Here is a 26,453-nt window from a genome sequence, read left to right as displayed (position 1 = left end):
CATAACTCCTGTAGATAGTTGCCTAAGTTTTTTTCCACTTCTCATTCTCTTTCATGTTTCAGCCATTCTTCCTTTCAGCCATCTCCATCAAAATATGTCAAGGTCTCCATGTAAGCTGCTCGTTCCCAGACTCAGGGAACGCGTATTCATTTCCTCTTCCCTCCTCTGCAACGCTGGGCACAGTTGCCTACTTGCTGCTCTTCAGATACCCTCTTCTGTTGGCTTCCATCTCATGCACGGTCCTGGCTTTTCTCTTACTCAGTCTCCTTTGCTGACCCTTGACAGTTTCGGTGCCACACAGGGCCCTGGGCGCACATCTCTTTGGCCCCCTCTCCGTGATGGCAGGCACCGCCCTGTTTACCACTGTAGACTTGGGATGGTCTCTCCTGGTAGGATCTGCTGTTTGTGTTGAATGGGTGAAGTAAATAAGTTTTACCAAGCAAAGCAGTAAGAACCTATTCTTTGAAAAAAAACTAAAAATACAGTTGATTCTTGTTATTCGCAGTTCTAGTCTGTAAATCTCTGGGATGCTGGATTAGCGAATCATGAAGTGTTGCTCCCAGGGGAAGGATTGTTAGGTAGCCTCTGGTCGCAGTGTTTGCATCAGCTGATCAAAAGACAACCTCATTTTGTGTGTGCTTCCCTGCCTCCGGACATGCTGACGGAATGCGGATTGTTGGTTCACTAACATTGAACTTGCAGCTCATATAGAACTCAGCCCACACGTATGTTTTCTCTGTGGGGCGCATCACAGGCTGCTTGTGCTTAGGGACACTGGACGACGCTCAGCACTGTGCCGGAGCCAACAGTGAAATCAACAAAAACGCAAAAGTGCAAAAAGCAGACACTCAGTAGCCCTAAATAGACCACGAAAAGGACAGTTGTTTTCAGAATCAACACGAGAAGACAGGACGTTGCCCTGTGTGATCTCAGCCAGGAACATGTGCGTCATGTGACTCAAATCTTTTCCCGAGGCTGGGCGCAGTGACGCACTTTGGAAGGTCAAGGTGGGCAGATCAGCTGAGGTCAGGAGTTGAAGACCAGCCTGGCCAACATGGTGAAAGCCTGTCTCTACTAAAAATACAAAAATTAGCCAGGCGTGGTGGCGGACGTTTGTAGTCCCAGCTACTCAGGAGGCTGAGGCAGGAGAATGGCATGAACCCGGGAGGCGGAGGTTGCAGTGAGTCGAGATCTGGCCACTGCACTCCAGCCTGGGCGACAGAGTGAGACTCCGTCTCAAAAACAAACAAAAAAAAACAGAAAAAACTTCCCGCTCTGCATGTGTCCACGGAGGGCTGTAAACCACTGTGAGTGTTCGTGTGGGGTCACAAATAAACCTTCCCAGGCAGGCGAGTTCACGGATGCAGAGCCTGTGCGTGTGCAGGAGCAGCCCTATTTGAAAGTCAGTTCTTTTTACCACTGATTGGATTTAGGAGGCCAGTGGATTTAAATAAAATTTTACTTAATAAAAAACCAGTTTTGTGTATACCAGGTTTTCCTATGTGTCCCAGCCCTGGAGTTGAAGCCGAGAGTCCAACTCTTCTTTCACCATTCGGAAAATAGGTACCAGGCCTTACAGCTAATTAGAAGAGAGCTGAGACTGGAATGTGATTGTTAAATTCGTGTTCCTGCATGGTCGCCGTTGCACCCAGTACTCGCCAAGGTTGCGGTGCCGCACGCACGCCCAGCACATGTGTTAGGACGCATGCCGCTGAGCTTCACCAAGAGCACTTCTGCCTCTTGGTGTAGTACTGGGGGTAACAGCATTTCACCACTGAAACTGAATGGCACAGAGATTGAGTTTTTTTGTTTGTTTGGTTTTGTTTTTAATGGTGTTTTTAAAACAACACCATTTGGGGGAGTTTGAGAAATATCCAAAATCTGGTCATAAGGTCCATTCCATCCGTTCAGCCAGTGTGGAAGGAGCTCCTCCTCCATGACAGGTGACATTAGACCTGGGGGTGCAGCCGTGAATGGGCCAAACACGGTACCTGTCCTCAGACCATTGGTCCAGCTGGGAACTTTGTCGCTCAGCCATTGCCTAGATTCTCAGTGGTAAGCGTGGTGACTGCTAGAGGCGACAGGTACAGGATGCAACTGGGCCAGTGCGTGCAGCCCCAAATACTACCAAGTACTACCTGAGAACAGGGTGCCTGGAGAGTGAGAGGCTGGACAGTGGCGGAGGAAGGGCCTTGTGCCACTGGATTTGCACATCTGGCTGCTGGATTCGAGAAGTGAGGGTAGCAGCCTCAGGACACCAGCCACGATCGTCATTCAGTCCCACCCTCCTTTTGGGGGCAGGGCTGGTATTACAGACAGGGTCTCACTCTTTTGCCTGGGCTGGCGCGCAGGAGCACGATCACAGCTCATTGCAGCCTCAGCCTCCTGGGATCAGGCACTCTTCCTGCCTCAGCTACCACAGGCATGCACCACCACACCCAACTAATTTTTGTATTTTTTGTAGAGATGGGACCTCACTGTGTTGCCCAGGCTGGTGTCGAATTCCTGGCCTCAAGCAGTCCTCCTACCTTGGCCTCCCAAAGTGCGGGGATTACAGGTGTGAAGCACCGCATCTGGCCCCAACCCTCTTTGTCGCCCACCGCCTAGCAAGCAGGGCTGCCATAACCTGGTATCCATGTCGATCTCCTGAGGGAAAGAGAGGACTGGTCGGAGAACCAGGGTCTGATCTTTAGGGAAATTATTTTTACTGCAAATAATTGACATTCCGTGTTATGCACTGTCTCTGAGTTGGGTTGGCCTCGTGTCTGAGTGGTGCTGCGTGCCAGGTGCTAGAGGTGCATCTGCTGACAAAGACTCCTGTGTCCACGCACTGGCATGATCCCTCCTGATTGTGCCTTTCGTTGATAGATCCTGGAAGACGGTGGCCCCTAGTCTGAGATGCTCCTGAGCAGAGAAGCTGCGGACAGAGCCTGTCCTCCCTGGCCCTGCAACCACGCCACCGTCTCCCTATTTGTGGCAGACACTTGCATGTGTTCCTTTTGAATGAAGGTCACTTGCTGTTGTCAGAAAGAAGGTTTTATGGCAGCTTTCTGGTAAAAGCAACTCAGAAGACACTGAATGGACGCTGTGAAGAGCTTAGGATGATGCACTTGTGTTTATGGCCTGTTCCATTTGAAGTGGTGTCACGCTGCACGATGGCGTATGGGGCAGTGAGGGGCTGCGGGTGCGACGGTGGTCCTGTGAGAGGAGCAGGGCATGTTTTTGCTGCAGTTTTCCCATGTTTCATTTAGACACAAGAGTACTTGTCACTGTGCTGCCGCTGGCCACAGTATCCAGTTAGTCACATGCCGTGCAAATCTGGAGCCAGGAGCCACAGGCCACAGCATACAGCCTAGGGGCGTAGTAAGCCAACCATCTAGATTTGTGTTTGCACGGCAGAATTGCTTACAGGGTGTTTCTTAGTGTGTGTTTGTTTGTTTTTTTCCCCCCGAGACGGAGTCTCACTCTGTCGCCCAAGCTGGAGTGCAGTGGCGCGATCTCAGCTAACTGCAAGCTCCGCCTCCCAGGTTCACGCCATTCTCCTGCCTCAGCCTCCTGAGTAGCTGGGACTACAGGCACCCGCCAACATGCCCGGCTAATTTTTTGTATTTTTAGTAGAGATGGGGTTTCGCCATATTAGCCAAGATGGTCTCCCTCTCCTGACCTCTGATCCGCCAGCATCAGCCCCCCAAAGTGCTGGGATTACAGGCGTGAGCCATCACACCCGGCCCCTACAGGGCATTTCTTAGAATGTATGTCAGCGTTTTGTGACACATGAGTGTAAGAGCAACATCTTTTTAATAAGTAAATATGTGTCAGGCCACTTGGGACGTGTGGTTCTTTGGCCAGCCGCGGTATGTGAGCACGTAGGCCAGCGCTCAGCACGTGAGTCTGTGGAACCCAGGGGAAGCAACTGCAGTTTCCTAGTAGTTTGTGTCTTAATGAAGGGAGCCCCTAGACCTTACTCTTTCACTTTACCTGGTAGTTTGGTTCCTGAACTCGTGTGTTTTTAGGTTACACCATTCAAATCCAGCAACAGAACTGATTGAAAGGAACCTTTGTCTTTCGTGTGAATACTCATGAGGGGCCATCCTTACAATGGAAACGCTCCTGAGGCTGCAGCCAGTCAAGACCCTCAGACCCCCGGGGCTATCCCCACCGCATGACCACATGTTCTGCAGGCACCCCCAGCGCTGTGCCCTGCGTGTCACCCAGGCAGGTGTTTGTTTTTGAGCGCAGACTCTACCTATGGCCATAGCCATGTGGAGATGTTCACGCATGTACTTACCTTTGTGATTTCAGCTGACACGGAAGATGTGTGCATCGTAGAGAGATTGTTCTCCAGCAGCCTAGTGGCCATCGTGAGCCTTAAAGCACCAAGGAAGCTAAAGGTTTGCCACTTTAAGAAGGGAACTGAGATCTGCAACTACAGCTACTCCAACACGATTCTGGCTGTGAAGCTCAACAGGCAGGTGAGCGCAGCCCCACCTGGGTGTGGGCTTGTCTGTTGCTCCCTCCAGCACTCTGGGACAAGCCCACCCAACCGGCATGCCCCTCCATCATTCCCTTGCTGCCTGGCCCCACGTTGCCGGCCACAGATCCTTGCCTACAGCGACCAGCTCTGTTTCCTCACCCACCAGCTTTGCTCAGCCTGTTCCATTCACAACAGATGCCCAGGCCTCTGCCACACTGTTCCCATACAGGCGTCCCCGGCCCCACCCAGAGGGTGGATGTCAGAGTTTCTTTCACTTATTACCTGGTTTTGCTTTTATAAATGTTACTTAAAAACAAAAAATATTGGCCGGGCGCGGTGGCTCAAGCCTGTAATCCCAGCACTTTGGGAGGCCGAGACGGGCGGATCACAAGGTCAGGAGATCAAGACCATCTTGGCTAACATGGTGAAACCCCCTCTCTACTAAAAAAATACAAAAAACTAGCCGGGCGAGGTGGCAGGCGCCTGTAGTCCCAGCTACTCAGGAGGCTGAGGCAGGAGAATGGTGTGAACCCGGGAGGCGGAGCTTGCAGTGAGCTGAGATCTGGCCACTGCACTCCAGCCTGGGCGAAACAGCGAGACTCCGTCTCAAAAAAAAAACAAAAACAAACAAACAAAAAAAATATTTGGCCAGGCACAGTGGCTCATACCTGTAATCCCAGCACTTTGGGAGACCGAGGTGGGCAGATTGCCTGAGGTCAGGAGTTTGAGACCAGCCTGGCCAACATGATGAAACCCCATCTCTACTAAAAATACAAAAATTAGCCAGGTGTGGTGGCAGGCACCTGTAATCCCAGCTACTCAGGAGTCTAAGGCAGGAGAATTGCTTGAACCCAGGAGTTGGAAGTTGCAATAAGCCGAGGTCATGTCATTGCACTCCAGCTTGGGCAGCAAGAGCGAGACTTTGTCTCAAAAAGAAAAAAAAAGTTTTAGACTTTTTTTTCCTTTTGTAAATTGTTAATTTAACTTTGAATTCAAAATGAAGGATTTATTACTTTATCTCCCCCTAAACTAATAAGACTGGCACGGAGGAAGGACATGGTGGGTGGCACGTGTGCGTGTTTCACGAGGCCGTCTCCCAGCTTGTGCTCACGCCCAGGGTAACAGCGCCACCCAGGGGACCCCTCACAATCTGATTCTGCCCACATTCCCCGCGGGGAAAGCTGATGAGGCTGCTGGCTGTAGAGTGGACATGTTGACAGCCAGTAGCTGCACTCTGAGATACGGTGACTAGGTGAAGTCACAGTAAAGACGCTCTTACCTTATACACTTGAAACTGGGAACTGGTCTGTTAACTGACAGAGTTGGTTAGAATGGGAAATTATAAGGCATAATATCTTCAGCATTTAAAAATTGTAAAGCATACAAATTGTGTTCACATCCAACTAATGTAGAGCTGGGTTCATGCCCGTCATCTTTCTTGCATAAATTGTCGCAGCGATGCATTGTCTGCATGTCCACATTCATTTTCTTCCAAATGGAGCAGAAACTTGCAAAATAATCTGAGTGCACAATAAAGTGTTAGACCTTTTAAAACCCCCTTATTTTCATTTTACCTGTGCCGCACTCAGCATCAGTTTTAAAAAGCAAATCTTTCCAAGTCTATTGACAGCACACTTGTCTTAGCTGTAGGTTAGCATTTGCCTAACACTGAACTAAAATGATCTCGTTAGAATTCCCAGTGGAGCTGGGGTGATTATGAGAGAGAAGTGTACCCGGGCCGGCTCCTTCTTGATTATTGGTAGAAAGCAGCTGTATCCTCGGCGCTTCCAACATTGGTCTGCATGGTGTTCTAGAAGGAACTAAGATTGTGAGGCCAAGGCAGGAGTGGATCACCTGAGGTCAGGAGTTCGAGACCAGCCTGGCCAACATGGCGAAACCCCATCTCTACTAAAAATACAAAAATTAGCCAGGCATGGTGGCAGGCACCTGTAATCCCAGCTACTTGGGAGGCTGAGGCAGGAGAGAGAATCACTTGAACCCGGGAGGCAGAGGTTGCAGTGAGCCAAGATCACGCCATTGCACTCCAGCCTGGGTGACACAGTGAGACGCTGACTCCAAAAAAATAAAATACAATAGCAATAGAAGAAACAAGAGTGTCTAGTCCAGGAGTCAGTCAAGTGGAGGTTGGGGCAGATGTTGCACTGGCTGTTGCTTCACATTTGGTTTCGTTTCCTCTCTCGCCTAGAGGCTGATAGTGTGCCTGGAGGAGTCCCTGTACATCCACAACATTCGGGACATGAAGGTGCTGCATACAATCAGGGAGACACCTCCAAACCCTGCAGGTGAGCTAACTTGTGAGGAAAGAATCCTTTTTCTGATTTTGCCTTTGAAAGATAGCTATAGGTGAGAGAGATTTTTTCTTTTTATAGGTTCCGCAGATGAGACAGATTTTAAAAGTATTGATCCCAAACCAAGCCGCCTGCCTACTGATGCTGGTCATGTGACCACATAAACTCATTGGTTTGATCAACTTTCAAGTTTGAGGTTACTGATCAGTTCAAACCAAAGGCGTTTAATCTCTTTACAATACTGGTATCACCTAAGGTGGGGATTTGGGGTTGCAGAACTTTCTTAACACAGCAAACAAGATTGTATCCAAGCTATTATTTGTTCCTAATGCTCTGTTAAATAAATGCTGAGTTATGTCTGACATCCAAGAAGGAGCTCTCAGGTGAAGTTTGCATCTCGTCCTCCGTGTGTCATTTGCAGGCCTGTGTGCACTGTCAATCAACAACGACAACTGCTACTTGGCGTACCCAGGGAGCGCGACCATCGGAGAGGTGCAGGTCTTCGATACCATTAATTTGGTGAGATGCCTTTCCTACTCGAATAGCTCTCTAAAGTGTAGCTTTTTCCTGAAGAGGAGCACTACGGTGTCCCTGACATCCTGATTTTCTTGGCTCAGCAATACAACCACTGCATTTTTTTTCTTTTTTTTTTTTTTTTTTTTTTTTGTTGAGACAGGGTCTCGCTCTATCGCTCAGGAGTGTGGTGATGCAGTCCGAGTTCGCTGCAGCCTCAACCTCCCGGGCTCAAGTGATCCTCCTGCCTCAGCCTCCCAAGGAGTTACAGTCATGCAACACCACACCCAGCTAATTTTTTATTTTTGTAGAGATGGAGTCTTGCTGGGTTGCCCAGGCTGGCCTCAAACCATCCTCCCACCTTGGCCCCCTAAAGTGCTGGGTTTACAGGTGGGTGCCCCGCGCCCAGCCCCGCTACTCTCTGTCAGTAGCAGAGCAGGTCTGGCTCATTCTGCTTGTGGATCTGCTGCAGCGTTCAGACCAGTGCTGAGCTCCTCACCACGGGAATGTTTGAAGGAACATAGAAAACCTTTGGGATAAACTGCTTTGCTTTTTCTAAAGTTGGAGCAGCATTTCCTTGAATGCCCAGCCCCAGAAAATCAAGTGGGTTTGGCATTTGTATGGACTGCAATGGTGTTTTAGGAACAGCTAATTGGCGTTTTCAGACTGCAGACCGAGTGCCAGCCCTGGGGCGTGGCCTGTCACTGCGTGGCGGCCACACTTTATTGGTGTCCCTTTTTCAGAGAGCTGCAAACATGATTCCGGCTCATGACAGTCCTTTAGCGGCATTGGCCTTTGATGCAAGCGGAACTAAACTTGCCACGGCTTCAGAGAAGGTGAGTCTGCTTTTCCCTGGGGGAGTACTGGTGCCCCGGCGTCCACAGACTTTTTCATTTCTGTTCACACAACCAACTTAGAGGCAAGGTCCTATGCTTACCAGCTTCGGGAGAAGCAAAGACAGCCACCTGCTTGTCAGGCCGTGGGCGTGTGCTGCCCGAGAGTGAGCGGCGCTTGCGGTGTGCCACTGGGACGGGAGAACTGGTCCATGTTTGTAGTAAAAAATTACAGAAATGTCCAGAGACAGAAGTGCCGTGTGTAACCACACTGCTCACCCAGTGTGTTTCTAAATGATAAAACTAACACATAACAGTAAAGAACCCAGACAGTGATGAAACGTGAAAAAGCAAGGACAGAATTCTATCCAGCCAGTCTGAACACATTTCAATGTATTTCCTTTCATTTTCTCTTTAGTCAACAAAATTGGGATCCTACTATGGGTGTAATTTATCCTTTTTCACTCTGCATGACATTTCTCTAAGTTCAAAAACACTTGTAATGGCCGTGCAGTATTCAGTTGTGATTTATGTCCACATCACGCTTTTGGGACTTTACGTTTCTAATATGTTGCTGCCATAGGTAGTAGTGTATTTAAGTCTTGTCTCAATCTTTCATGTGTATTTCTAACTACGAATTTAAGAGATTCCAGTAAGAAGAATGTCTGGCTTTAAAGGAGATGGATGGCCTCTAAATGTCCCTAAGGCTCCTCGTTCTCTTCCTCACTTGAACTGTGCCTCTCTTTTCGTTTTGGTTCCTCTTTTCTTGAAAGTTCCGTCTTCTCTTCTTCTGTCTTGAGGTCACGTCTGCTCTCCCACCTCCGTTGTCCCCTCTGGATGCCAGTCTGCTCTCCATTGCCCACCGATGACCTTTACTTTGATTTGGATATGATTTTGCTTCTCATTGAAATCCTAAAATAGCCTCCCCTTTCAAGTCATCTCTCCCCTCAAACTATGGACCAGATAAGATACAATAAAAAGTCGGCTCACTTCCTTAGCTTTCCCGCCTGGATCTTTGTTCTTCAGTCTCACACCTGAGTTCTGTAATAATCATGTCACCGCTTTGGGTCACTTCTGGGTCGTGAATTATCCTGGATCTTTTATCTTCATTACCTCCTTTGTTCCCCCTCAGCAAGGTAAATATTTCTCTTTCATAGCAAGGGCTCAGAGAGGTTAAGCAGTGTGCCCGGGGCTGCCCAGTCGGGCAGCAACAGAGGGGTCAGAATCCAAGCCTGACTTTGATTCTGATTAGGCTGGACTGTCCCAATATCACCTTGTCCTTTTTTTTCCCTTTGAAATGGCCCTGAAATTCTGTTACCCTTTGACTAATCAAAGTCTCACTGTTAAGTTTTTTAGTAGCTCTTACAAAGGCCCAAAAGTACTTGATGGAATTTTAAGGCCCATAAAAATAGAATAATTTTTTTCTGAACTATAAAGAGGAAACTTGATTTCTTTTACATGGAATCCTCTTACCTGTTGAGTGAGAGCGGCAAGGCCTTCCTAGTCCTGCTCTGTGCCAGGTGCTGAGGCCCCAGTGAAGCCTGTGACTTAATCCTACTTTCAAGAATCTTGCAGTCATGTGGCAACAAAACAACTCTTAATTAATGAGTATTGCATGGTAGATGTGCACCAAAAAATTATGTCTCTATCTAAAAGTGTAGGCTGCAGAGGACAAAACCTTTGCCATGGTTATTTTTATATATGGATGCAGAAAATATTTCATTCTCTAATTCTCAATGTTGCCAACTCAGTTTGTGTCCCTCCATCCAGAGAGAACCAACTATCCTCAAGTACCAATTTTTTTTTTTTGAGACAGGTCTTGCTTGCTCTGTCGCCCAGGCTGGAGTACTGTGGCACAATCTCTGCTCTCTGCAACCTCCACTTCCCAGGCTCAAGTGATCCTTCTACCTCAGCCTCCCAAGTAGCCAAGACAACAGGCACCCGCCACCACACCCGGCTGATTTTTGTATTTTTTGTAGAGATGGGGTTTCTCCATGTTGACCAGGGTGGTTTCTAACTCCTGAGCTCAAGCAATCTACTCACCTCAGCCTCCCAAAGTGCTAGAATTACAGGAGGGAGCCTCTGTGCCTGGCCTGTATCCTGATTTCTAATGGCTGTATACTCTCCCATTGTATAAGTTTACCATAATTTATCTAAACAATTCCTTGGTGTTCTACACTGTAGGTCATCTGCTGCTTTTTTTTTTTTTTTTTTTTTGAAACAGAGTCTTGCTCTGTCACGCAGGCTAGAATACAGTGTGGTGTGATCTCAGCTCACCACAACCTCCGCCTCCTGGGTTCAAGCCATTCTTCTGCCTCAGCCTCCTAAATAGCTGGGATTACAAGCGCACACCACTACACCCAGCTAATTTTTGTATTTTGAGTAGATGAGGTTTAACCATGTCAGTCAGGCTGGTCTTGAACTCCTGACCTCGTCATCCACCCACCTTGGCCTCCCAAAGTGCTGGGATTACAGGAGTGAGCCACTGCGCCCAACCTCCCAAAGTGCTGGGATTACAGGAGTGAGCCACCGCGCCCGGCCTCCCAAAGTGCTGGGATTACAGGAGTGAGCCACCACGCCCGGCCGCTTTGTACTATTTATAAACACAGAGATAGTGTGCAGTGGTGTGATCATGGCTCACTGCAGCCTCCACTCCTGGGACAACAGGAGTGAACCATCAGGCTTGGCTTTTTTTGTTTGTTTTTTGTAGAGATGGGGTCTCGCTATGTTGCCCAGGCTGGTCTTCAACTCCTGGGCTCTAGTGTTTGTTTCTCCTGTCTTGGCCTCCCCAACTGCTGGGATTACAGGCATGAGGTACTGTATTTGGCCTAGATATTCTTTTCTTTTTTTTTTTTTTTTTTTTTTTTTTTTTTTTTTTTTGAGACGGAGTCTCGCGCTGTGTCACCCAGGCTGGAGTGCAGTGGCGCGATCTCGGCTCACTGCAAGCTCCGCCTCCCAGGTTCAGGCCATTCTCCTGCCTCAGCCTCCGAGTAGCTGGGACTACAGGCGCCCGCCACCACGCCCAGCTAGTTTTTTGTATTTTTAGTAGAGACGGGGTTTCACCATGTTAGCCAGGATGGTCTCGATCTCCTGACCTCGTGATCCGCCCGCCTCGGCCTCCCAAAGTGCTGGGATTACAGGCTTGAGCCACCGCGCCCGGCTAGATATTCTTTTCTTTACTTTTTTTTTTTTTTTTCTTTTGAGACGGAGTCTCTCTGTAGCCCAAGTTGGAGTACATTGGCACGATCTCAGCTCACTGCAACCTCCACCTCTGGGGCTCAAGCGATTCTCATGCCTCAGCGTCCCAAGTAGGTGGGACTACAGGTGCGTGCCACCACACCCAGCTAATTTTTTTTTTTTTTTTTTTTTTGAGATGGAGTTTTGCTCTGTCGCCTAGGCTCAAGTGCAGTGGTGTGATCTCGGCTCACTGCAACCTCCGCCTCCCGGGTTCAAGCGATTCTCCTGCCTCAGCCTCCTGAGTAGCTCGGATTATAGGCATGCACCCTGACGCCCAGCTAATTTTGTATTTTTAGTAGAGCTCCTGCCTCCTCGTGTCCCTTGGTCTTCCTCACACCACACTTTTCTGTGTTTTTCCTGTGTTGCTGCTTCTGCTCAGTTCCCCTCCTGTGCCTGTTTCTGTCCTGGAGCCGCTCCTCACCCAGCCCCCTTCCTCACCCCTTTGGCCTGTGTGTGTGCCGATCCTGGGGCTAGACGTGTAGCCCGGCTTCCTTGAGGTGCCCATATTCATCCTGCCTACTGGGCACCTGTTGGGATTACAGGCATGAGCCACTGCACCCGGCCCACACCCGGCTAATTTTTTTGTATTTTAGTAGAGACAGGGTTTCACCATGTTGCCCAGGGTGGTCTCGAACTCCTGACCTCAGGAGATCTGCCCACCTCGGCCTTCCGTCAGTCTAAATATTCTGAACAGTTTTCATATTTAACAGTTTGAAGGCCGGGAGCGGTGGCTCAAGCCTGTAATCCCAGCACTTTGGGAGGCCGAGACGGGCGGATCATGAGGTCAGGAGATCGAGACCATCCTGGCTAACACAGTGAAACCCCATCTCTACTAAAAAAAAAACAAAAAACTAGCCGGGCGAGGTGGCGGGCGCCTATAGTCCCAGCTACTTGGGAGGCTGAGGCAGGAGAATGGCGTGAACCCGGGAGGCAGAGCTTGCAGTGAGCTGAGATCCGGCCACTGCACTCCAGCCTGGGCGACAGAGCGAGACTCTGTCTCAAAAAAAAAAAAAAAAACAGTTTGACCCTCCTAAAATTTGTATAGTAGGGGTGTGAATGTTGAATAATTCTTCCTGCCCTGCAAAGTTGGAATGCTACCCATTTTAAGGCCTTGCTTTCCATCAGTCTATTTCTTTTTGTGCTGATTTAATAACCATTATATCACTTGATTAGTATTCTTTTAATATTCAAGCATTGAAAGTCCTGCTCACTATTTTCTTGGTGCTTCTCTATTCCCCCGGATGTTCATATCTGTTTCATTATCTGCACATCTGATATTAACTTACTGGGGGAAGTTGGCATCTTCAGGACACTTCCCATTAAAGCAGGCACATGCTTGTATTCCTAGTTCTTTGTCTTAGTAAGATTTTCTTCATGTGCATCTTCCCATTTCGTGAGTTGGGATTGATTGCTTATAAGGTAGTTGAGATTTCCAGCTAATCGACTCTTGGTCAGTAACTGAATTTAAAGTGGCAGAAAAGACCTTGGTGGGGTCTGAAGCCTCGTCAGACCACAAGGTCTTGCCTGTGTGCCACACACAAGTCCAGGCTTTTATTTATTTTTTAATTTTTTTTTTTTTTTTTTCCAAGACAGAGTCTTGCTCTGTCGCCCAGAGCTGGAGTGCAATGGCGCGATCTCGGCTCACTGCAACCTCCGCCTCCCAGGTGCAAGCAATTCTCCTGCCTCAGCCTCCTGAGTAGCTGGGACTACAGGCATGCGCCACCACTTCCGGCTAATTTTGTATTTTTAGTAGAGACAAGGTTTCTCCATGTTGGTCAGGCTGGTCTCAAACTCCTGACCTCTGGTGATCTGCCCGCCTCAGCCTCCCAAAGTGCTGGAATTACAGGCGTGAGCCACTGCGCCTGGCCCAGTCTTTTATTTTTAATAGTTTAAACTTCAAACGACTCAGAACAATAGAATGATATGCCACTTTTGCCCTCAAGACTGTTAGTGTCGAGGGTAAGTAGTCAATTAAAATAGGTTTAAAGAAAAGATTGAACATTAAGTCAACAATAGAACAGGGAGGTGTTTTTCTATGCTCGGGGCAAAAAGTGTGGAGGTGACGCTCAAGGGGGGCCCTGGGGGACCCCAAACTGCCTGGTGGCCCAGGGCAGAGCTGTCCTGGAGATAGCCCTGTGGCGCATTTGCAGTCTGCTGTGGAAGATCGGAAATTCCTGTTCTAACTCAGCTCCAATTCTTCTTTTCTCTTTTCCTTCCACAGGGGACCGTGATTAGGGTATTTTCCATTCCAGAAGGACAAAAACTCTTTGAGTTTCGGAGAGGAGTGAAGAGGTAAAGTCTATGAATGTCCGGAATGGATTCTGGAGAACTTGTATTTGGATTTCAGTTATATGTTATCTACAAACAAGTAGAAACCCCAGGAGAATTCCACAAGAGCATTTCTATCCCAGCTGGGTCACCGGGTGAGATCTAGGGAGTCGGTCTTGTCACGGAAGTTCACGAGCACTTTCAGAAAAGCAAACTGGGTGTGTGTTTGCGATCCCATCAGCTAGCGTGAGAGTTGCGAAGAACTCACATAACCAGCTGGGCCCTCCTGTGCCCTGTAGCTCCCAGCTGGCACTAAGGGACGGGGCAGCGACCTCATGGGAAGCACACCCTCCCCTTTAAAGGCTGCGCTCTGAGAACCTGTTCGCAGCTTTCCAGCTCTGCTTTTACCCTCAGCAAGTGGCGTCGGCCCCTTCTTTTAACCCAGAAGTCGCAGCCTGGAGTTCCCTTGTCTTCCTCCCTCCAGGCTGCACAGCTTCCCTCATCTGTGCTTAGCATGCCCCCTGTGGCGCCTGCTTTGGAGGCAGGACTCTCCCTCCCTCGTCGGACAGCAGAGCAGGGGAGGCCTCAGGCTCTGGAGCCAGTGCCTCAGATGGGAGCCCTAGGGACCACTTGCAATAGCATGGCAGTGGTCAGCGGGACCCGACCTCAAGTCTCTGGCTCCTCGTCTCAGATCAGTACCTCCCTCCCTGAGGGTGGCCGTTGAAAGAGGGAGGGGCTGTCTTTCGGGGACTCTCCCGCCATCTGGTCCCCCTTCCTCATGGGATCCCCACAGGTGCAGCAGGTGCACCTCGGTATCCCCAAACATCACCGCTCCTCCAGCTCCTGCCTCCTCGTGTCCCTTGGTCCTCCTCACACCACACCTTTCTGTATTTTTCCTGTGTTGCTGCTTCTGCTCAGTTCCCCTCCTGTGCCTGTTTCTGCCCTGGAGCCGCTCCTCACCTAACCCCCTTCCTCACCCCCGTGGCCTGCGTGTGTGCCGATCCCGGGGTAGACGTGTAGCCTGGCTTCCTTGAGGTGCCCGTATTCCTCCTGCCTACTGGGCACCTCAAGCCACCCAGGCCAGTTTGCCCCTGCCCCTCATCCCTCACACCCCCATCCTGGTAAATAGCGCCACTCGCCACCCCCGCCAGCACCCTGGCACCCAAGCCAGAAGGACTGGGCCCTGCAGCCTTCTGCCTGAACAGTGCCTCTAGGGAGCTCCCAGCTGTGGGCCTGCCCTGTGCCCCACTCGCCACGCCGCCTGGCTTTGCCTGGTTTCTGCTGTTGCCCTGGATTCCCATCAGGCCATTCTTCAGACTCTCACCCAGGCTGTTCTTTGAAAATGTAAATATAATCCAATCATACCCCACCTGACATCTCCCATCACCCCTCTGTCCTGCAGGGTGAGTCCCCGGCTCCCTGCCTTGATTCACCAGGCCTCCCGGCACCAGCCCTTCCACCCAGCCTAATTCTGTTTCACTGTCCCTGTCCTGGCTCCAGGAGTACCACACTTTCAGATCCTCGGAAGAGCTGATCTCTTTTACCCACCAGGGTCTTGCGTGGGCTGGCGGATCTGGTGGCCTGGCCGGGTGCTGTAACGCTGGGAGTCCAAGTCAGGTGTCACTCTCAAGGAGGCCTTTTTTTGATCCTTGGGTTAAATCCCTTTCTCCAAGATTTCTAGTGCCTTCCACGTGTATTTTTCTCACATTCCTTTGCCTGTAGCAAATGGAATATTTGGGTGACCACCCAAGGGGTTCACCTCGCCCACTGCCTAGACAGAGCCGATTCATTAAGACGGGAATTGCAGTAGAGAAAGTAATTCATGCAGAGCCGGCTGTGCAGGAGGCTGGAGTTTTATTACTACTCAAATCAGTCTCTCTGAGCATTCGGGGAGCAAAGGTTTTAAGGATAACTTGGGTGGGGAGAAGCCAGTGGGCCAGGAGGGCTGATTGTCAGAGATGAAATCTTAGGGAGTCAGAGCTGTCTTCTTGCACTCGGCAGTTGCCGGGTGGGGGCCACAAGATCAGATGAGCCAGTTGATTGATCTGTGTGGGGCCAGCGGATCCATCAGGTGCAGGGTCTGCAAAATATCGTAAGCAAAGTTCCTCCCAAAGTTAAAACAGCCTATGCCCAGGAATGAACAAGGATAGCTTGGAGATTAGAAGCAAGATGGAGTCAGTGAACAGATCTCTTACCCCGTTTCAGGCATCATTTTTCAAAGGAGGTTTCATTCGCACCTGCCTGACCCCACTCCCATCGTTGAATGCTGCATTAAGGCGGGAACCATTCCTAATTCATACCCATACCTAATTAATACACATGGTCAACACTGACGCCAGGAAAACCCCTTGCTATTAGGGACAGGGCTGAAAGTATCTTGTATTTCTAGTGTTATGAAGAAATTCACATGAATTTAGTGGCTTTGGAATGCCAGTTAATTTTTAAGATACACTTGAACCACTTTGCCTGTTGAAAGTTTTGCTCTGTTCTTTTTTTTTTTTTTTTTTTTTTTTGAGACGGAGTCTTGCTCTGTCGCCCAGGCTGGAGTGCAGTGGCATGATCTCGGCTCACTGCAACTCCACCTCCCAGGTTCATGCCATTCTCCTGCCTCAGCCTCCAGAGTAGCTGGGACTACAGGCGCCCACCACGCCCGGCTAATTTTTTGTATTTTTAGTAGAGACAGGGTTTCACTGTGTTAGCCAGGATGGTCTCGATCTCCTGACCTTGTGATCCACCCGCCTCAGCCTCCCAAAGTGCTGGGATTACAGGTGTGAGCCACCGCACCCGGCCCTTTTTTTTTTCTTTTTAATTGAGACAGTCTCATTCTGTCGCCCAGGCTGGAGTGCAGTGGTGCGATCTCAGCTCACTGCAACCTCTGCCTCCAAGGTTCAAGCGATTCTTCTGCCTCAGCCTCCTGAGTAGCTGGGACTACAGGCACCCACCACCACAGCCAGCTAATTTTTGTAATTTCAGTAGAGACGGGGTTTCACTGTGTTGGCCAGGATGGTCTCGATATCTTGACCTCGTGATCCTTCCACCTCAGCCTCCCAAAGTGCTGGGATTATAGGTGTAAGCCACCGTGCCCAGCCCTTTGCTCTGTTTTTTGTTTTTTTTTTTTTTTTTTTTTGAGACAGAGTCTTGCTCTGTCGCCCAGGCTGGAGCGCAGTAGCCGGATCTCAGCTCACTGCAAGCTCCGCCTCCTGGGTTTACGCCATTCTCCTGCCTCAGCCTCCCGAATAGCTGGGACTACAGGCGCCCGCCACCTCGCCCGGCTAGTTTTTTGTATTTTTTAGTAGAGACAGCATTTCACTGTGTTAGCCAGGATGGTCTCGATGTTCTGACCTTGTGATCCGCCCGTCTTGGCCTCCCAAAGTGCTGGGATTACAGGCTTTAGCCACCGCACCCGGCCTGCTCTGTTCTTAAACTTCACCAAGGTTGCCTATTTACCCTCTGGTGTGGAAAGAATGGCTATAACTTAAATTACTGAGTTTTCTTTTACTCACCTTAGGACTATAAATCCATCCTAATTCAGCTAAAAGTGGTTTAGTGAATTCCTATTTCTTTTGTCATCTGGAAGGTTGCAGCTCTGTTAACGAATTGTTCTTAGTATTTCCTTTCGAACATTTTCCTCTCTCAAGGAAAATGTTTGAGAAGGTGATTGGAGGGGAATAAAACTTACCAGCAGGCCCAAGTGTGCCCGTGACAGGAACTCTTCTCCTCCACTTGAGTTGAACCCCTGGGGCAGCTGCTGGCTCCGGTGGCCCACCCCAACCTGCGCATCTCCCCAGGTGTGTGAGCATCTGCTCCCTGGCCTTCAGCATGGATGGCATGTTCCTCTCCGCCTCCAGCAACACGGAGACCGTCCACATCTTCAAACTCGAGACTGTGAAAGAAAAGTGAGTTGCAAATATACGTTCCTTTAAAAATGACGCAAAACCCTTTGTCCCCTCTTGCTGCCGGGATGGGAAGTAAGCACGGGTCCGCTCACCCTCTGACATCGTTAACCAGTGAAGACCTTGAAGCTGGCCATGGAACGAGCACCTCCGCATCCAGGCTTGGCAGTGAGGAGGACGGGCCCCAGCAGATGAGCTTCTCCCGCGGGCAGCATGCAGAATAGACAGAGGCCTTGCGTAGGGCATGGAGGGCCCAGGTGGACATCCTCTAGTCAGTGCGGATGGCCCCTCCTCAGGTTCCCCTCACTACGAAAGCGTTCGTGATCAGACAGCCCATGAATGGCTTGTCTCTTACCTGCCCACGAGTAAGCAGAGAGAGACATGGATGGCTTCCACAGTATTTATTATTGCCATGAATATGTAGCGTGACGGGGGTCTTATCTTTTAAGAGGGTCTTACTCTGTTGTCCAGGCTGCAGTGCAGTGGTACAGTCATTACTCATTGTAGCCTCCAGCTGCTGGGCTCAAGCCATCCTCCTGCCTCAGCCTCCTGAGTACCTGGGACTAAGGCATGCACCATGCCTGGCTAATTTTTAAATTTTTTGTAGACACAGAATTTCGCTATGTTGCCCAGGCTGGTCTGGAACTCCTGGGCTCAAGTGATCTGCTTGTGAGCCACCGTGCCCAGCCTCTCTTTAAAAAATTTAAAAAGAACATCCCACTCAGATCAGCATTACAATAACATACTTTAGATGGTCAGAATAAATTTTGTTATGTATATTTCATCATAATTTTTAAAAAGACAAATGGAACATGCCCCGCCCTCCCCCCCAAAAAAGATGAATAACAACACAAATAGGCTATGGGAAAATAACGTTTTGGGGTCTATACTCAAGGTTTTTGGAGACTTCTGTTACAGAGACCTAGCAGGGGTCATCAGTTAGGCCCTAGACGTCCTCACACCCTTGTAAAGGGGATGTGTGATCACCTGCCACGTCTTGGCTGTGGCCACTCAAAGGCTGCGGCTGCTTCTCCCTGAAGCTGAGCGCCCCTCCTCTGACACCTCCCAGAGGAAGCCCCATGACACCCCCGGGGCCCTGAGTGTCTGCTTATAACCAACCCTTCTTAAGTTTCCTGTGAAGAATGGAGACTTTTGCTGTTGGCTCCAGAGCTGTGCGTCTGTGTGAGTAGGGGGTGGCCATCCCCCCAGGGAGGGTACAGCTTCATGTGTCTAGTGGCCTTTCCTTCCAGACCCCCAGAGGAGCCCACCACCTGGACCGGGTACTTCGGGAAAGTGCTCATGGCCTCCACCAGCTACCTGCCTTCCCAAGTGACAGAAATGTTCAACCAGGGCAGAGCCTTCGCCACGGTCCGCCTGCCATTCTGCGGCCACAAAAACATCTGCTCGCTAGCCACGTGAGTAGAGCCGGCGCCTGCATCCCCCACCCCGTGTGCCTCAGGCCGAGGGGCCCAGTCCTGGTAGCTTGTGACCCCTTCCGTGTTTCTCCTGAACAGGAGCAGCTCCTTAGAGCCGACCCTCCATCGAGAGTTGTCAGGGACGGGAGGCGCCCTGGCAGGCACTAGGCTTGCCGCTCTGTGTGGGGTCCATTTCCACACGGTCTCCCGTTCTGTTTTGTGGACAGTCTGCGGTTTTAATGAAAGATGTTAAGTCAAACCTTGTGAGTGTGCCATAGTTAACCCTTTGGGGCCACAGAAACCACACTTGCTGAGTCTCAGGCATCTGGCCGGCCCCAGGGTCCAGCTTCAGAACACACATGGGGCCTGTGAACGTTCTGGGATCGTCTAAGGTTCTGTGCTGAGTGCAGGAAAGATTGTCATTACATCCAGTGACAGCAGGGCTTTGGGCTTCCATGCGTCTTTAAACATCGTTCTCCAGTTTTGTTATCTGACTAGCATCCTCGAAAACTTCTCTGACAACGACTACCCATAATAATCCCAGAAGCCACGAAACCAGCTTCGTCCCACTCTCATCTCCTGTGGGCTTCAGGGCCACATAATAAATCCCAGAAGCCACGAAACTGGTTTTGTCCCGCTTTCTTCTCCTGTGGGCTTCAGGGCCCCATAATGATCCCAGAAGCCATGAAACCAGTTTTGTCCCGCTCTCGTCTCCCATGGGCGTCAGAGCTCGGCCACGAGTGCAGCCTTGGCCCTGTGAGCTGAGGTCAGTGGGCACCAGGCGCCTGCAGCTGCTCTTGTGCTCATTCTGCTGGGGTCTCCTCCCTGGCCTGCCAAAAGTGAGGCTGCCGTGTAATGAGACCGTTTTGTGACAGTTGGCTAGAATGTGGCTGCTCTTTGTTCTCCCTAGAATTCAGAAGATCCCGCGGTTGTTGGTGGGTGCCTCTGATGGGTACCTGTACATGTACAACCTGGACCCCCAGGAGGGCGGCGAGTGCGCCCTGATGAAGCAGCACCGGTGAGTCTGCTCCGGCCGCTTCACGGAGCTGCTCCGCGCTTTTGGGGCACCTGGCGTATGTTTGTTTATTTCCTTGCAAACCAGTGACATAAAGGGGCAGATGCCAGCATGGCGGCCCATGCCACGCAGGTCGGGAGCTTTGCTTTCCCAGGTGAAATCGATGCCACTGCAGGACAGGGAGCCCCGAGCCCCGGGCTGTGGCTGGCAGCGTCAGGACTCCCTCAGGGACTGGGCACAGAGACAACGCAGGGGTGGCGGGGGAGCCGCATTTGTTCTTAGCTGGGGGAGAGGCGCGGGGAGGCCAGGCCCTCGTCCGCAGGGTGGAGTTTCGCATTCGGAAAGGGAGGGTGCAGGGTGGTGGCCGCCACAAGTCAGTGCGCGTGGTTGAGAGCCTCTTGTCTCACTGTGAGGTACAGGTTTGTCCTTGGAAAACAGGGAGTTAACAGTTGTTCATCGAGAAGTAATGCATTTTCATTCTGTCTCACACATTTTTTTATGATCAAAAAGTTCCAGCAACAATATAATTATTTATTTTAGAGACAGGGTGTCACCCTCGCCAGGCTGGAGTGCAGTGGTGCATTCACAGCTCACTGCAGCCTTAAGCTCCCGGGTTCAAGGGATTCTTCCACCTCAGCCTCCCTAGTAGGTGGGACTGCAGGCACACAGCACATCCAGCTAATTATTTTTTTGTGCAGGGTCTTGCTAGGTTGTCCAGGCTGGTCTGGAACTCCTAGGCTCAAGTGAGCCTCCTGCCTTGGCCTCCCCAAGTGTTGGGGTAACAGGAGTGAGCCGCTGCACCTAGCCTTTTATTTTTTTTTTGTGAAACGGAGTCTCCCCCTGTCACCCAGGCTGGAGTACAGTGGCGCGATCTCGGCTCACTGCAAGCTCCACCCTCCCGGGTTCAAGCGATTGTCCTGCCTCAGCCTCCCGAGTAGCTGGGACCACAGGCTCCTGCCACCGCGCCCAGCTGATTTTTTGTGTTTTTAGTAGAGACGGGGTTTCACTGTGTTAGCCAGGTCTCGATCTCCTAAACTCGTGATCCGCCCGCCTTGGCCTCCCAAAGTGCTGGGATTACAGGTGTGAGCCATTGCGCCTGGCCTAGCCTGACTTTTTCTTAAAATAATGAATCCTAGTTATTAGTTATGTTCTTCCATTGTAAAAGTGAAACACTGCCTTGTTAGCTATAACTCTCTCTTTAGACTTTCCATGTAAAACTCTTCATGTAAAAATGTGTACAGATACACAAGGAGATGAAAGTTGCGTGATGAATGCCTGGCATCCTGTTGGTGAGTAGCACGTCGGCTCTGTTGCGGCAAGGCAGCCAGTGTGTGCTGCCCGCGAGGCCGCCCTGTGTGGAGACACTGAGCTGTGTCACTTTCTCCCCTCCAGGCTGGATGGCAGCCTGGAGACGGCCAATGAGATCTTGGACTCTGCCTCTCACGACTGCCCCTTAGTCACTCAGACATACGGCGCAGCTGCAGCAAAAGGTACTTATGTGCCTTCATCCCCAACGAGACTTGGTAAGGGGCATGACGCAAACCTGGAAGGTAATTAGCCCCACCCACTGCCCCGGAGTGCTCCTGCCTCCTGCTGGCTCTGGAGCTACCCTACCGGCTCCTCATTGGGAAAGTGGGGGACTGGTTCTGAGGACATAGGCGAGGTTGGTAAATGGGTCTGCCAAGGCCTCTCAAGGCTGAATTCAGTTTCCTTTCCTTTTTTTTTTTTTTTTTTTTTTTTTTTGAGACGGAGTCTGCCTCTGTCGCCCAGGCTGTAGTGCAGTGGCCGGATCTCAGCTCACTGCAAGCTCCGCCTCCCGGGTTCACGCCATTCTCCTGCCTCAGCCTCCCGAGTAGCTGGGACTACAGGCGCCCGCCACCTCGCCCGGCTAGTTTTTTGTTTTTTTTTTTTAGTAGAGATGGGGTTTCACTGTGTTAGCCAGGATGGTCTCGATCTCCTGACCTCATGATCCGCCCGTCGCGGCCTCCCAAAGTGCTGGGATTACAGGCTTGAGCCACCGCGCCCGGCCTTTTTTTTTTTTTTTTAAGTAGAGATGGGGTCTCCCTATGTTGCCCAGGGTGGTCTCAAACTCCTCCTGGGCTCAAGTGATTCTACCACCTCGGCCTCCCAAAGTGCTGGGATTATAGGCCTGAGCCACCGTACCAGGCCCATCTTCTCCGTTTTTGAAGAAAATGTGGTCATCCTAGCTCAGGTGACTCTGGGGGCATGTGACTTGCACCCAGACTGGCCACCTCTCAGCTAAGATACCACCCTGAAAAGCACTGCCAAGGGTTTGGCCTCGGTCTTTCCCTCCCACCTTTTTTTCATCCTTCAGCAAATCTGCATGAAGTACCACCTTCGTGCTGGGCCTGTGAAGTGCAGAAGCCGTAGGGGAACGAGGCCAACGGGCTCCCCTCCGGCAGCAGCACTAAGACCCATGCGCGAGATCCTCCAGCCACAGCCTTGGCTGTGTGAGGCACCTTCTTAAAAAAACCAACTTGCACTCCAGCGGGAGAGCCTGTGGTTTTGCACCCACGCAGGGCTGTCCCACTGCTCTCCGCCACTCCCATCCGTGAACCGGCGCTTCCGGTTCGTGAAGCCCACCCTGAAAGTCTCTTAGTATCGTTATTTTTTCCTGGTGTTATTTTTGAACTCTGTGTAACCAGCTTGAGGGAGTTTGTGGCCTGTCCATTAGGGAGCCCCTGTTTACTGGGCAGGTGTCATTTTGACATTTATGAATGTCAGAGAACAAATGACTTCATCTCAAGCTGCCAGAGGCCGCAAAGATTTCATTAGAAAGCAATCAGAATTCAGAACATCTTAATACAGGCTGCAGTTTATAAACATACACCAGTGTTTCCAAAACACAGTCCTCAGTTTGTGTCATGGGGTCTGTGGTGTGTCCCCAGCCTTTGAAGGGTGACTTCATCGTCTCTTTGCAGCCTACACAGACGACCTGGGTGCTGTGGGTGGCGCCTGCCTGGAGGACGAGGCCAGTGCCTTGCGCCTGGATGAGGACAGCGAGCACCCGCCCATGATTCTTCGGACTGACTGAACTTGACCTGTGACCTCTGACCCGGGGAGCAGAGAACACTGGCTTCACAGAGGACTTTGTGCATTGCTGCTATGAACTTTGACCTGAGTCGGGGGAGAGGATGGCAGAGACTTTATTAAAAAAAAAAAAAAAAAAAAATTGTAGTGGTAGTCTAACTCCATAACGCTGAGGACATACATCGTTTTCACTTCAGTGGCTTTTAAATCCTGCTTATGAATTTTAGCTTTTTGTTTGTTTGTTTTCTCTTTTTGCCAAAATTAACTGTTTGGTGAAGCCCGCAAAACCTCCTCGCTTTGCATGCATGAACGTGCCAAGCCAGCATAGGGGAGCTAGAAGCCACTTTCCAGCTACCTGCCGTTGGGTTTTTTAATATCTGTACATAATGCTGAGTGCATAAGGAAGCCGTGGCGTTGTGCACAGTGGGTCTGGTTGTCAAGGCCAGTTCTGCAGTGACAGGCCCAGGGGCTGCCCACCAGGTGTGCTGGGCGGACTTCGGCTGGGGCAGGAGCCCTCTCTCCCTGGGGCCCCACCTGGACCATTTTCCCTCCGTTTTATTTTGTTAATTAAGTTCTTTCCAAATTGGATCACTCTGGGATTTCTTCCATGGTGGACTTTTGTTTCTGATCTTGTTTTCCATGTGAATATTGGAGGAGAGCGAGGTTCTTTCTGATACTAAAAACCTTTCTTTCAGGCAGCAAATGAACTTAAAAGGTTGCCTGGACTCCCTGGAGCAAAGGAAAGCGATTTTGTTTGTATAATTAAATAATCTGTTCTTCTACTTTACTCTTCCTGTTGAAAAACTGTGTGTTTTTTTTTTTTTTTTTTTAAGGAAAGTTTGTAGCTACTCCTATGCCCAGGAAAGCACAGAATTCAAGTGTGGTGGCCATCCGAGCTGTCCTTTCTCTGGCCCTGCTGTTTGCAGGGGCTTCCTACCTGTGTGAGAGGTCGTAGCGGGAGACAGCGACAGAGAGAAGGCGGCTGGGCCACGTCCTTCACAGGGCGACATGTGCCTTTCTATTTTCATCTTAGAAAATTTCCTCAGCTAACCGATGAGAGATTGTGGTTGCAAGCTTCAGTATTTGCCTCACTTCCCTTTTCCTATTTACGGAATTAAAACAACCTCAAGTACCTCAGACTCTGCATTCCAAACCAAGACACCTAGCAGCCAAAGTGTTGAGGGCATTTAAGTGGAGTTAATGGCAGGAGAGATGGTTTTAGAATCTTTGGAGTGGTGTAAGTTACGGATAGAAGGGAAAAGGCAAAAACTGTATTTACCCTGCCTTTGCAGGCTCGGGTTTTTGAACCGAGGAAGGCTGGGACGCCTGTTTCCAGATGGTTGTCATGGTCACACTGGGCGAAGAGCTGGAGGGGAGTTGCCACCTCCGCTGAGCGGCTACAGTGAAATGCCCCAGTGTTCCTGGGTTGGCTTTACGGCAAACTCCTAAATGCAGGGGACGCTGGAGTCGGACTCAACTACACCGGCTTCCTCACAGCCGCTGGTGTGCGGCACACAGCACATCTGCATTAGGCAGAGGTGCAGGTGGGCTGATTGAACTTTTCCTTCAAACCCTGCGTGTCTGTCCTGGACCTTTGATGAAATGGGATCCCGGTCACGCAGGCTGAGGCGGTGGGGACCACTGAGGCCAGAGCGGGCTATGCTTGAGCAGGGATGAGAAGGGCCGCGGCAGCACGCAGCCTTGACCCATGCCCGCAGCTTGTGGTGCAAGGCCAGAGGGCTCTCTAGAACCTGAGCGTCCACTCCATCTCCTGGGAGGCACGTTTGGCTAGAGTGTGTTCGTGGGGGAAAAAAAGTGCACAAGAGATACGGAACCCTGAGCTAGGGTTCCCCATCACCAAAGAGAGCTGCATTTCCAGTTCTGTGTTAAAGTGCCGTTGGTTCTGGTGCCTGCCTGTCGTGAGGATTTGGAGACTCGAATCTCCTTTGCCAGGTCCCTTTTGTCTGTCTTTGGGATTGGTAGTACTAGAAGATGCGGGGAATTCTCTTCCTCGCGCAGCCTCGGCTTCCCACACTGTAAGATGAGGCAGTTGCAGAGGAGGCCTCGGATGTCCTGTGACCCTCGACCCACACTCCCCCTCGGGTGGCCCAGGCAGGGCTGGCTGGGTGCTTTCCATGCAGACCACAGGAAGCCCTGTGCTTGCCTGGGTCAGAGCTAAGCCGTGCGCTCTAAAGAAGGGAGGAGGACTGCAGATTCTTGGTCGAGAAGAATGAAGAGGATGTCTGTGTTTGCTGAGCAGCCATTGTGGAGGGTTACCCGCCTCCACTTTGCTGTTGCCCGTTTCACTCCCACCAGCTCCTCTTCCTCTGCCAGAACCCATGAGTCCCAGCCTCACTGGCGGCCTCAGACGTGCTTGGGAGTGACGGGGACAGAGAGAGGCCGCTGAGATGCCCTTTAGAACTCACTGCTGCGCCAGAGACCCAGATGGAGAGGGACCCTGAACCAAACAGAACGTGTACTAATTTGCCAAACTCCAAACTGTACACTCATATTCATTTTTAAATTATATTTTTCCAGACTTCAAAAAGGACAATGAGGGTGGGGGATAGGAAACAAAACCTGTAAACGTTGTGAATGGGCTCAGTGGACTCTGGGACCAAACCTGTAATCTCCAAAACAATGGGACCAAGAGCTGCATAGAACCTGGAGTCAAAAAGAACTGCTTCAGTCCCCGCTGTACCGCCTGCCTAGCTGTGGGAGCGGGCAGGGTGCCTGGGAGCCCACATTTTCTGGACTGTTCGCGGGACTCATCCCTACCTCACAGGGCTGTTGTGAGGTGTTGTGTGACTGCGTGTCCTGCAAACGCCCAACTCAGTGCCCAGCCGGCAGTGGGCACCCAATAAACGCTACAACATAAATGTGTCTTCTGCAATTAAACACGATTTTTATTCGGTTCTGGTGTTTGAATAAAGAGCCAGGAGGGAGGGAGGTGACAATACGGGTAAGAAGTGTAATTCAGAGGCCGGGCATGGTGGCTCACACATCTAATCCCAGTACTTTGGGAGGCCAAGGTGGGCGGATCACTTGAGGTCGGGAGTTCGAGACCAGCCTGGCCAACATGGTGAAACCCCGTTTCTACTAAAAATACAAAAATTAGCTGGGGGTGGTGGCGCATGCCTGTAATCCCAGCTACTCGGAAGGCTGAAGCAGGAGAATCACTTGAACCTGGGAGGCAGAGGTTGCCATGAGCTGAGATTGCATCACTGCACTGCAGCCTGGAGGACAGAGCAAGACTCTGTCTGAAAAAAAAAAGTGTAATTCACATGGAGATTACACGTGGGTCTCTTTCATCCCTGCCTTTTCTCTTAACACCAAGCTTAACAGGCAGGTGGTGCAAGCTGCTCTGGGAGGTGGCGGGCACCCTGGAACAGCAGGCCCTGCCCCTGTCAGGAGACCCAGGAGCTCCATGGCTGCCGCTCCCTGC

The 26,453-nt window shown here is 50.7% G+C and overlaps 1 protein-coding gene across 9 annotated transcripts in view; it reads left to right on the top strand.

The window, feature by feature from the left end:
• The window catches only part of WIPI2 (WD repeat domain, phosphoinositide interacting 2), a 46,925-nt gene extending 21,038 nt beyond the window's left edge, over window positions 1-25,887 (top strand). For 2 of the 9 annotated variants that reach the window (XM_003895696.5, XM_009202566.4), the window contains 10 exons: window positions 4,303-4,472; window positions 6,681-6,777; window positions 7,205-7,302; window positions 8,040-8,132; window positions 13,588-13,658; window positions 17,423-17,530; window positions 18,778-18,942; window positions 19,853-19,960; window positions 21,350-21,447; window positions 22,900-25,887. In XM_003895696.5, the coding sequence (XP_003895745.1) occupies window positions 4,303-4,472; window positions 6,681-6,777; window positions 7,205-7,302; window positions 8,040-8,132; window positions 13,588-13,658; window positions 17,423-17,530; window positions 18,778-18,942; window positions 19,853-19,960; window positions 21,350-21,447; window positions 22,900-23,012 (1,121 nt within the window). In that variant the 3' untranslated portion in view covers window positions 23,013-25,887. Of the gene's footprint in view, window positions 1-4,302; window positions 4,473-6,680; window positions 6,778-7,204; window positions 7,303-8,039; window positions 8,133-13,587; window positions 13,659-17,422; window positions 17,531-18,777; window positions 18,943-19,852; window positions 19,961-21,198; window positions 21,508-22,899 lie in introns of those variants that run through there. The other 7 variants (XM_003895695.5, XM_003895697.5, XM_009202565.4 and 4 more) reach the window with 5 other exon arrangements.
• Window positions 25,888-26,453: the final 566 nt, after the last annotated feature.

Source organism: Papio anubis, chromosome 4 (assembly GCF_008728515.1).
Source record: "Papio anubis isolate 15944 chromosome 4, Panubis1.0, whole genome shotgun sequence".
NCBI classification, from domain to species: Eukaryota; Metazoa; Chordata; class Mammalia; order Primates; family Cercopithecidae; genus Papio; species Papio anubis.
The sequence above is the reverse complement of the archived record's forward strand: the minus strand, read 5'-3'. Positions and strand labels throughout refer to the sequence as shown.